Source organism: Linepithema humile, chromosome 6 (genome assembly GCF_040581485.1).
Source record: "Linepithema humile isolate Giens D197 chromosome 6, Lhum_UNIL_v1.0, whole genome shotgun sequence".
In the NCBI taxonomy this organism is placed as follows: domain Eukaryota; kingdom Metazoa; phylum Arthropoda; class Insecta; order Hymenoptera; family Formicidae; genus Linepithema; species Linepithema humile.
This window is the reverse complement of record NC_090133.1, coordinates 2,812,242-2,824,752: the sequence shown is the minus strand read 5'-3', so window position 1 is coordinate 2,824,752 and position 12,511 is coordinate 2,812,242. Positions and strand designations below refer to the sequence as shown.

Here is a 12,511-nt window from a genome sequence, read left to right as displayed (position 1 = left end):
CGATTTTTCAGAAAATTCAAGATATATGTTAAACTTATTTAAATATTTCAATACGTTTAATTATTTAAAATTGATTCCTTTACTTTTATTTAATTAATTCGTACACTTTCGTCTAAATGAGCGATCGATATTCCGAGGATTGTTCCGTCTGTTTCGTTAGCTTTTAAAAGAATTGTTTTTAAAGCTCTACCTGGTTGGTTATTTAAGACTTAAGTCGTCGCTCCGGTGTACGTACGGAAACAATTTCTTTGTACACTCTCGTGGTTTGGACAAAGCGGTTTAAGAATTTAATTGAACGTAGGAACATAGGAAAACTTTGATTTTTGATCATCCCGACCGAAACGTCGGGAAGGAAGGATCGCCGGGAAGTTCGCGAATCAAAATTCTTCGCGCAGCGTTTATTGGATCGCGACAAGAGAAGAGAGAGAGAGAGAGAGATGGTGAGGTAGGGGGGAAGGGGGAGAAAGGGAGAGAGATGGCAAAGCGAGAAAATCCAGAGGGGTAGAGGCAGAGGGCACTAGCACTCTATAAGAGAGAAGCTCTCATTAAAAGTGGAGTATTTATATTTTAACTCGTCACTTAAACTTTGTTGCGGTGCCCAACCAACTTTTCGTCCCTCGGATACCTTCACGTGCAGATTTGGATTTTGTCTTTTAAGATACGAATTTCAATGACCAGAATACATCGAGAAAGCAGTGATTTTTGACGAAACTGCTTTATCGAAAAATAAAATTGTACTCCTTGTAGCGAGCTGCACTAATGTGGAAAATTTGTTTGAATTGGACAGGACGCAAACTTCGCTTCTCAAAGCAATAAAAAAAATATCGCCGACTATAAATATGCATCTAATATTTTACAAATTCTTTCTATTCATCGGCCGTTGCATTTTGACTACTGTTTCGCTTAAAAAGCGCTTATAACGCACACAGTCGCGGTGTACATGTAGAATCGTACATATACACGGACGGATATTTCATTTGAGTAATGAAAAAGTTTCGACGAACACGGACGTTGCACATGACAGAGTTAATTGCTTGGATACTCGTTCTTCCTCTCGCGAAAACGGCTTGCGCTTGTCCAACGTCCAGTTTCGAATAACAGACCGCCATTCTTGCGGCGGTTGAGCGCCCCTGCACCCTCTCCATATTACATCCGGGATTAATATTAAATTTCTCACGATGATTGCAATTTCATTACCCTCCCACCAGCGGCCTGCCGGCTTCTTCTACTGTCGCCGTTCGTGCAGCCGTGTAATAAATTGCCCCCTTGCAAAAATCGCGATTCAAATTGCCGTACCTGAACGGCCGGTGGATGTCCCGCAGGTGTCTATTGTTGAAGCGCAGAATAGCGATCGGATAGTTGTGCCCGATAAGGATCTAAATGCAATATCGAAATAGGGAGGCGACATAATCGGTGACGGAATCTGTCCGACAACTTTGTACCGTACGCAGGTAAGCAAACTTGAAAACTATACGCGTCGTACGAGCATTGTAATGCGAAAGAAATGCGTAATGATTATTTTGAATACTTTTCTACACGTAACATAAGATCAATCGTGTAATTCTCAAATTAATTTATTATGCATTCCATCTTTGCTAAGTTAATTTATTATACATTCAAAGTTTCGATGCGATATGTACACACGTTAGAGAGAGCGAAATCGTAACTGCGGGAAAAACACATACTTTGATATCGCTAGTTATGATATTCCATCAGTATTTCAGTGAAACAACCTCGTGCTTGATTCGACGCATTCATTTTTTTAACTGTTTATCGCAAAATATCGAGGAATCCGCGGGGAAACATTTTGCGCGTAATATAAATCAAATTAGCGCTCGTCGAAATTAAATGGGACTTTAATTAAACATTTTGCGTTCTTTCGCACAAAACATTATCTTCTGTTTTTCAACAAATATCGACTAATAAAGAGTACATACTTCCTGTAGCTCAATAAAAATTTTTATTTTCACGTGCAGATATTTATTGCGTATACATGCAAATACATTTTTCGCATTTTTTTTTAAATAAAAATATTTTTTTACTAACTGGAAGTTATCACATGTAGAATTTAATAATATGCATTTAAATTGTATCTTCGCACGCGACGTAATTTGGATAATAGTTTTCGAGTTTTACAATCACAGAGGTATAGATGCAAATTATAGATACCTTATCTTCGCGGTTTCCCTGGCGCTCGCTCCGGCTCGCGGGATCCAGGTGATCTAGACGATCGAGAGGCCGAGTGGTCCTTGTCTTAGGTCTCACTCGTCGGCTGCGCTTACGCGATTTGATGGGTGTGATAATGAGTATAACAATTTAATGTGTCCATACCGAGAAGGGAGTCGAATACCCAGGGATATACTCGTATCTCCTCGGCCCATTAAATACTACGATCTACTCTGCGCGAGCGAAGATAATCGATCGAGAGAAAATATTATTTGGTCTCATATATATATATATTTTTAAATACATATATACATTATCATTAATTTTTTTTTATTTTAATAATATCGTTTTGAGATTAATGTTATCGTCACGTACACAAAGATCTATTGATTTCTGGAACAATCTTATGATGTAATAAACTGTTTGAAGGTACCTTTTCAATTTGAATCTTGAAGAATATCAGATATATATCTCAGGCTTTGTTTTCGAAATTGACAAATTTTGAAAATTGTTTCGTGATTCAAGGGGGTTTACACACACCTTTCTAAGCACTAATTCAAGAGATCAGAACGGAACAATCTAACATTACAGTTTGTTTTCAACGATCGAGAATCGAGCACCTCGTGGTCGCGCGACACTCTCTCTCACGTGACTCCACGCTGTCTGCTCGTGGCTGTCTGCTGTCTGAAGCAGTCTACGTTTTGCGAGGATTTGTAAATATGTTCGACAGCGCGCAGTTTTGTGAGCCGAGGAGAATCTGTCTGGCAATTTTTAGCGTTATCAGATCAAAAGAGTAATCTGGCCGGCGCGTGATGACGGAATTCGCGCCTGCTGCGGACGACCGTGCGGTCGGAGAGCCGCGAATCGACTGCGAGGAGCCGCGGTAAGTCAGCTAGGCGCCATCTAGCGAGAACCACTAACAGACTGAAGGGTTTTTAGGGATTGGGCTGGGGGAGGTGCGACAGAGACCGCGATAAATTGTTGGGGTATTTGAGCGGGATACTAACAAGTTCGAATTCTCGGTCCCTTTAACAGTCCACGACTGATAAAGAAAAAATGATAATGTACATTCGCAAAAGGGCAGACTCATGTATCCTATATAATTTTGCAAATTAACGACGCGTTATAAATACCTTGATCGTTACGCAGAATTCAAGATTCCTTCGTCTCATGCAGATCCACAAATTCGTTTACGCGAAAGTTAATTTGACGGAGAACTTCCTACCAAGTCATTCACTAGCGGAGTTTTGAAAAAAATCGATTCGCCGCGTAATGATGGCAACCGATGACTCAGCGGGACAACGCCAGCAGTCATCGTCCACTCGTAACTTTATTGGGGGCTTCGTCAGTCGTCATCAGCCCGCCACGGGGCGAGCGGCGGGATAAGGCGCGATAAGTGTGACGTCACGCAGATTCATTAATAGATTCCATCGTGGGTGCAGGAACAGCAAGGAGGTGGAAAGGTGGATGGGACACGAGGCCAAGCAGGTGAACGGAGTCGCCAATCGCGGCCAGCATCGCGAACGGTATTCCGTCTCGCTCCTCCCTGCTTTGCTTCGCGGAGGTGTGGTTTGCACCTGCGCTTGCGCCAGTCGCCCCGCCTTTCCGCACCTGCGGCTTTTCCTCGCTTCCGCGTACTCTTTCCGGGACGCAACGAGCGGGAAATAAGCTAAGGAGACCTCGCAGATGAATCCCGGCAATGGACCGGAGCGCACACGTCCGAGACGTCCCGCTCGCAGCCGCCGCTCTTTCAATCCTCCTTGCCGATAGGACTCGTCTACAAAACATTTTCAGCCGTAGCGGAAGTTTCGGAAAAGCAGCGACTCTAACAGAATCATTAATTTGAATTTAGTGGCTTAAGAGCAGACAGATTTAATCTACTTGTTCAGGCTCAACTCGCTTGGAGCTTAATCCGGGCATGTTATTGGAGGCGAAATAATCTCATGTCAGTATTTTAATTAACAGCTAACTGAGACTTCCGATTGATTCATTCAAATAATCGATAAATGTTGAGTTAATTATCGGAAGCTGAAAAAGGACGGGTTAGGGCGAGAATAGGAAGAAAGAGAGTATTGTTAGAAATATAGAAAGCTTGGGGTCGCGATTTTTGCGCTTGTACATGATATTCTGCAACGACGACGCCACGTTTGGAGAAAGATTGGCGCGACAGGGAAAATTAATTAACCAGGAAGCCGCGCGTCGACACTTTGATGTTCGACAGGCTTCCGGCGAGCTCACGTAAGGTCCAAGGTAATCGACTTTGCTCGTTTGAGTCGTACGCAACCTCTCGTAATAATGGATTATCTACGTGGTCCGCTTCAAAAGCGCGTACTTGTTGTTGCTTACAATCGCGTTAATTTTAATTTTAATTTTTAATCATGCTAATAGTATTTGCATCGCCATGAAATGCTGCTCCGAAAGGCAACAAATTAACATTAAAGCTCGTTATCAGACTATAAAGAATTTATTCTCTGCCTTGTTTTAGGAAATCTATTTTCGGTTCCGAAGAATCTGATATACTCGACGAAAAACTACAGCCACTTTTACATTTCTTTTATTAATTTCGAGCGGCGATGATTTCTCTCGATCGCAGGCAACAGTGAAATCTTTTACTTTTACCCGTAAATTACCTTGGAACTTTGCACAACGCTGTTTGTGCGGAACAGCGATTATCTTATAATTGCGAAGAACAATGTTAAGATAACCGTTTTACTGCGAGCCGCGCATGAATATGGTAAATGCAGATGAGGATAAAAAGTAGCGTCTCGTTGAAGCGCACCGAAAGTTGAACTCTTTCGGTTAAGCTCTCGCGAAACGCCGCCCAAGCCGGGGAATCGGCCGGCTCTCAAGGCAGACCGGGCAAAAAACCGGGCAGTGGAAATTCTGAGCGGGGATTAAAATGCGCTATAAGCCATACGCGGCCGTAATGTCGGGTGCGCGAAGAAATCGGGAGCGGTTAAAGCGCCGAAAATCGTGAAAAGCGATTGCGGAGTGGCGCGCACTCCGGCGGAGGGCGCTCGATCGGTGCCCGCCGGTGTCGTCCCGAAGTCGCCGAGGGAAAGAACAATGGCAGATATAACGAGAGGAGAAGCGGAATAACACGCGGAAAACTCCCCGGCGGAAATCCGGCTTTCCTCCGGGGGACGAAATAATTACCCCGTGCAAATATTCGTAGGCGCTTACGGGGTATCCCTCTTCCCGCTGCTCACTCTAGCACCCCTTCCCCCCATTCCCCTCTTCATTGCCGACTTTACCCATTCCTTCCCCCTCTTTATCTCTCTCGCGCTCACTTCCAGCAAACTGGCTTGGTCAAGATTTACATAAGAATAACCTGGAACAACAATCCCTCGAACAATTACCTCCGTATTTAGCCGGCCATCGTTCCCCTTCGCGACACGCGGACGGTGTATTATTCTAATAAGCCGAGCCGTTGCCGTTCAACAACGATACCCAGCACGCGGAATAAGGGATAGAAGCGAAGTTATTTTTCGAGCTAACGCCACTGTCGCTGCTTTAGTTAAGCCACGCTGTAGTCCTTTCTCCGGACGCGCCATCAACCGGGAAAGATAAAAGAAGGATGGAAGTGTTTCCGCGACAAACGCGGCAATCCGTCGACCGCGGCGCTGTCGCGCCGCGCATTTCCGCGCCATCGAGTGTAACATGATTTACACAAACGCGATAATTATTATTATTGAATAGGATGTCGCGTTTTAACACGTGATACGCATATAATTCTTGTTGACGATTGTTTACCAAGTCGTATAGTTTACCGAGTCGTATCGTATTATCCGACACACTGTAATTCAATGTCCGTGCCTATATTTCCTGTCAGCCTTTGTCAGCGGAATACGAGCGAGCATTTATCACGGCATCGCAACATCTGACGGGCGGAAAGACGCGCTTTCGCGGCGCCGTTATTACGCGCCGAATGAATTAATTTGCGATCTTCCTTGGATTGATCGTCGCTGTGAAACGGGCGGTGTCAACATTCGGGAGGCGAGCATTTCGGCGCGGCACACGCGAAATATGCGCCGAATAAAGAAAAATTGACCGGACTGTATCGCAAAAAACGCCAGAGGGTCTCACTTTGACGAGCGCGCGGCGCGTTGTGCGCGTCGCGCGTCGTCGCCGAAGGCTGGACGATGCGAGCAAACTCGCGCGGTGTTATATTTCAATCACGTTTGTACTGACTTTGATTATTCGCGATTCGACCACGCCGACAGTAACGCGTGGCCTAACGAACGATCTGTCCGATGCGATTGATCGGGTTATCGAATCATTTTCCATATTCCTCTGCGCGCGTCATTCTTCGCACGCCATAAAGGCTCTCTTTGCGGATCGGCATTGGCGCTTGCCAATTGTCATTGTTCATTAAATTCACATTAATTTGATCTCAAAGCTTTTTCGATTTGCAGAAAGCAAAGGTTGGATATTGTTTCGTTTTGCCATAAATTAGATTTCATGCATTTCGGTAGTTTAATATTTTATTTCAAGTTTGATATATGCGTAAATGCGTGTATATTTTCATTTGTATTGTTTTAAACAAACGCATTACTTTTTTTTATCGTTGAATTATTGAAGTTTAATTATCGAAGGAATATTTCGACATTTTCGGTCGCATAAACGAAATTCTTTAAAGACAGAACGAAATTCGCGTTGACTTGATGACGCGATAAATCATGGTAAATCCCACAGGATGGTTTTGTTTTCATTGCGCGAATACCAAATATCGATTTCATTTGCATCTCCCTGTACGACTGTATTTTCTGTGTCAACCGTATAGGTTTCCCAATATAGCGGAATGTGCATCAAGCATCTATTGTATATTGCAACCCTCAAGTGCCGAGCTGAATAATTAGCACATATCTATTATTCAAGCTGGATTAATTAATTACGACGACGAATTATTAACGAAAGTCAGTTTACTTTGGCCGTGATTATTCCGTAACGTTGGACGTCCATCTCGCCGTGTTATTCGACACGCGAAATATTGAAAAACTATTATGCGTTCCATTAACCGCGAATGTTTTCATATCGATTTCTCTCCGACAAAAATTTCGCGTATTAATGTAATATTAAAAACCGTTAACTCGCCGCTGCTTGTAAAATTTCACGGATATCTTGCAGGATCTGAAAAGTCCTCCTAAAAGCCCGCTTATGGTGCATTAAGCGTTCTCCAAATCTCGGCAAATCTCAAAGCGGGAACTAAGCCGATAGTCTCTGTCGACTCTTCTTTCGCGGAATGGCGGAACAATAGAGTCTACCTGTGTTATGTCCGAGCTCTCGGGCCGGCTACGGGAGTTAAAATCAAGTAAAATCCTCCCACCGCTTTTTGTTCCTACTTACGTCCCCTCGCGCACGGCCACACTCGCGTATTCGTATAGAGTCGTGCTGACGCGTGTGCTTTTGTTAACGGCACGATTTTCAGCTGCGCTCTAGAAACACACATTTGCGCGCTCGTGGAAAACCAAATATTCAACGTGATTTTTCTGATAGTATTCATTTTCTCGGAGAGAGAAAAAAAAGCAATCAGTTTCGCCGACGAAATGTAAGAAGACTCATTCGAATATACTCGCGCGAGTGTGTACACGCGCGCCGGTTGCAACCCTACACACGAGTTGTTGAGATCAAGCCGACTCGACTGGTCGCCGAGGGAGCATTTTTGTAGTTAAATACCTGAGCCGCTCACCGTTGCCTTCCGTTCTTCTCTGGGATGTTCCGCTTACACGTGAAAAGAATGAGAGGAAGACCGAGAGTGCGAGTGAGACAAAAAAAGGGTCCGAGAGTATAGATTCGACATGCACGCGAGCGAGTTTTTTAATCTTTCAATGGGCCTCCTACGCTCCGGAAAGCTCCGCTCTTTCTATCCACCCCGCCCATCACCCCTAGCCACTCGATTCTGCAAACCCCTCTCGAACCTTCATCCCACTTCAACCCTACCACCCGCTGCCCGCTCGACTGCCTGTCTCTCGATATATTTACATATTTTCGTGATATTTCGCGACGTTAATCCCTGAGCCTTCCTATCCTCTCCCTCTCCCCCACCCCTCTTTCCCACCCCTTTGCTCCAGCGAGCGCGAATTAAATGTGAAAACTCGCCTCCGGCTATTTTCTCTCTTCTCTGTCTCTCTCCCTCTTTCCACTCCCAGAGCTTTATTGTCAAATTCGCGCTCGACTACGGCTTCCTCTCACTCACTCGGCGATTTTCTCTCGACGTTTTTTTTTTTTTTTTTTGTTTTTCGTCAGCACTCGGTTGTCGTTGTTATTGTGTCGTTGCACCGAGTCATTTCGCTTCTTTTTTTTTCTCGGTCGAGATGCGCGAGATCAACGCGCGACGCAAGGAGGGCACTCGGACAATTCGCCGAGCGCTTCTGATCCGCCGGCTGCAACGACTCGGCGGCTCGATCGAGTGCCTGCACCCTCGTCGTCGTCGTCGAATTTTTAGAGGAGCGCAAACGCGACGCGTAGGGACCCCGGCGGGATTCAAAGGCGCGGAAATTGTGTCAGCCGTTATGAAATATGCAGGCGCGCAACGCGGTTGATCCCGTCGTTTTACCTTCCTTCGTGTGGATGAAGCAACCGGGAGGCTGATACCGCAAGCCGAAGAACATCTCCATAACCGGAACTCACGTCAGATTCCTTACATGAAGCATGAGCTTCCACTGGGACTGACTGAAGTATCAAACGCCGGTATATAAGATACACATAGAGTCGGAAAATTCTTGTATACAAAAGTGAGCTTAGGGCGAAATATATATTTTAGCAAACGCGCGGAAAAATGCCACGGTTGCGACGCGTGTGAAATTATTCCGTTTCTAAATTCATATGATCCATTCGATTACAAATTTGACCGAATATTGACGATCAGAAGAAGTTTGACGGAAAAGAGCTTAATGACACTTGGTACTGATTTTCTAGCCTCTTAATTCTCCGCGTAATAATTTGATAAATTCCATTAGCCATTTATCGAATGCCGTTCAACGCGAAAATTAAAACGCCGAGATGCGAAGCGCAGCAGCGCTGATACCTGAAATCGATCTTGACGACGATCGATCGCGCGGCGACAGCTCGCACTAATTTTTCGGAATATCCGAGAGCCATTGGGCGAAAGCCGGCAATCTGTCTAGCGATCCGTCTAGCTCTCTCTCGTCGAGAGAAGATCTGATACGGGGGGGATTTCGAAGAGCGCGCGCGGTCAAAGAGCGATTTTGAAGGGTTTGCTGCGGAAGATCCAGTCGGGACGCAATCCCGCAGACACGGGAGCGAAATCGATTCTCTCGAAGCGAACAACCCGTGGGAGGCCGCTCTCAGCACGCTCGATTTACGAGCGATTCAACGACACCGAGGAGACGGACGAGCGGGACAACGAGATAAGATTAGACACGAAAGCCATCCCATTTTCCGAGGAGCCTCACTTTCGCAGAGTAACTGTCGTGTCGCTGAAACGTGGGGACTTAATTACGCTGAATGTTTTGAAATTATTTTCACGAAGATCTCAATTATAGACAGAATGTCAATATCAATCCAAAACGTTATTCGATTCTAATTCTCAACAGGACTTTTTTTTTCAAATATATCGACTCGCGTAAAAATCAAGATGTTGAAGCTATTCGGCTCCTCCTCTCGTTCTCTTAGCTCAAATTCGCGCGTTATCGAAACAACAGTTCCTTAGCGGTCCGATCATCGAACGGCACGGTGGTTAGATTACTTGAGAGCACGTTCTATCTGCCCGCGGTGGTTAATCGCGCGCTTTATGGGGACGATCGTCGCGAGGGGGCCGATCGTCGCAGCGGAAACCGCTTCCTCTTTAGCGTCGCCCGCGATACGATCTCGGCGCGCCGCACTCACGAGGATCTAATACGCCCGGAGTTCCTAATCTGATCCCGGGGAATGCCGGGGAACGAACCGTTCGCAGTTATTACGCGCGACTACGCTCTCGATAGGGGGATACACACACATAACGCCGTTATGGATACAAGCGCGGATGATAGTTCGAGAGATCGGGATCGTCCCTCCGGGCGCCGGCCGCACGAGGGGGAGGAAGGGGCGGCGGGGCGGAAGGCCCGCGCGAAGAAAGGACGCTTATTCCGTAAGCGCAATTCCTCACACGAGCTCGGAACCTCTATTACACCACCTGCGATTCTCTCGGCACGAAGATGCCTCTCGCGCGCGATTGGTCGTTCGCATCGCGAACGATCGCCAGTCGGATCGTAGGAATGCGGCTGCGATTTATGGCCAAATGACAGCCAGCGAATGATTTAGACTGCAAACCACTGACTTTCAGAAAAATCGGCTCCATGCACAAGTCATGTTCTTCTCTCGCTGTCTTGCTCTTGCGGAAAGTAATATACAAAATGCGAAATCTAATATGTGTGGTAAGTGATATATAAGTATCGTAAAACTCAGAAGATGTGTTCTCTTGTCGAGCTATATAATGTTTCGAAAATACAGCGTGCGTATATCATCCAGGGATGTGTGCGTGCGCAGAATGTTACGTGGCTATTACGATATTACAATCAATTGGTCAGATCAGTAGTAGTGAGATAAATCACGGTTCTATAAAATCACTGATCTGTACGGAACATCGTTGGCTGGCTTAAATCAGAATGTGATCGATACGAGTCGATGTAATTGTCACAATTCGGCGCGTTGAATTTATAGGTAGAGTAATATGCTCGCGCGTTTGCTGCGTGTTATTTGACATTGTCGTATTTCTCGACACGATCTCTCGCAGTCGTAACGAAAGTTTTTCAGACATGAATTAGCGTGTACAGTCGCAGTCACTGTGGATCGTTGTATTTCACGATATTTATTCGTTTGAGAATGCGTCAGTCGTATGTCGGGAGAATCAAATGTATCGCTCGATCAAGATGATGATAAAAAGCAAGTGAAAATAATTAGATTTAGCGGTAATATTTGTGCTCGATATTTTTCGTACCGAGTTTTTCGATGGACAGAATTGTTTTGCGCGTGTAATGATCGAGATTGTTTCGGAATCGTAGTATATCGCATCGAGAGTGTAAAACGCGCTTGTAAAACTCGGGTATGGCGTATGAATAAATCGTATTAATTAGTGTGTTTGTTGTAGGTGTGTTCGGAGCAACAGCGGAGCCGGCGGATTGCAGCGGCGGGACATCGGCTGGTGAGTAAATTTTAATATCACATTACGTAATGTGTGCGCGAATCGTTTTGATGCGGCCGTATGTAAGAGCGTGAAGTAATTGTTAGTGGAAATAATTCGCGCTAAATCCACATTGCGTGTCTCTTTCGGTCGGAAGAGCATAGATACGAGAGAACTATATGCAGCCTTGCCGCAGCGAGCATTTTTAAGTGGCGCTCATTTTTTACATCGTAAGGTGATTATTTTTAACATTGATGAATTTTTACCGACGATTAAAATTTGTCAGAATTGCTCAGGATTGAATTATGAAACATGAAATATCATCAAAAGAGAAAAAAAATTTTAATCTTTTTCTCTTTCGATGACGAGATTTAATTTTTCATAATAGCAATTCTATCGACAAATGTCGATTTTTAAATTGTCGATTAAAGTTAACCGAAGCTGAAAATAGTCGTCTTCAAAATCCAAATGAGTTTCTTGATGGATCATTTTTGCACACTTGAAGAGTATATTGTACGTATTATACGATTAATTAGGTGCTTGTTTTTCTTTAAAATTACAAAGTGCAGTCTTGGGTTGTCGATCAAAGGGTCACTGAATATAGGAAGGAATACTCGTTGTCGGTACTCGTGGCGGAAGGTTGTTACAACGCGCGTGACGTGGTATATACGCAAGGAAGGCATAAACCGAGACAATAGCCGCCTAAGGGCATCCGAGATGACCACCATTAGAAACGCGTTCCCCCCTCGTTCTCCGCTCCTTGCCGGTGACTCGGTCCGAACTCAACAAACTCCGCAACGGCGAAATTTCACGCGCGCGCCGGCATTATGCATCTGCGAGAAAAGCCAACCGGCAGCTAATCGCGTTACCCCATTACGCCGCACGCCAACATTCGGAAATGCAGCTGCGAAAGGAAGCGCCTGTGATCAGTTTAGCGTGCGCGAACGGAAATTCGGAGACGCCGATTAAAGCCCCCCCCCCCCCTCCCCTTCGGCGATCCTGGCGTAACTTCGGGGTCGAGATCTCGACGTTGCCGAACTTGATTTATTTTTTAGTTCACAAACGCGCGAACTCCATATGGAAATCTTGGCATCGAACGGGATGGCGCAACTTGCGGGTATCTGCGATAATATCGGAATCGGAATCTGGAATTTCCGGCGGGAAGTTCGCGCCGGACTACGAGCATTATTCTCACGCGCGATAATCGCGAGAGCTTTACGATGA

The 12,511-nt window shown here is 45.3% G+C and overlaps 2 protein-coding genes across 4 annotated transcripts in view; one reads left to right on the top strand and one right to left on the bottom strand.

The window, feature by feature from the left end:
- The window catches only part of LOC105670630 (uncharacterized), a 178,649-nt gene extending 175,564 nt beyond the window's left edge, over positions 1-3,085 (bottom strand). Inside the window, exon 1 of the mRNA XM_067357434.1 lies at positions 2,170-3,085. The gene's annotated coding sequence lies outside the window, so the exon portion shown is untranslated. The remainder of the gene's footprint in view (positions 1-2,169) is intronic.
- LOC105670610 (protein spaetzle 5-like) overlaps positions 1-12,511 on the top strand; it is a 122,330-nt gene that overhangs the window by 70,676 nt on the left and 39,143 nt on the right. For all 3 annotated transcript variants that reach the window (XM_067357431.1, XM_067357432.1, XM_012364219.2), the window contains one exon: positions 11,255-11,308. In XM_067357431.1, coding sequence (XP_067213532.1) covers positions 11,255-11,308 — 54 coding nt within the window. The remainder of the gene's footprint in view (positions 1-11,254; positions 11,309-12,511) is intronic.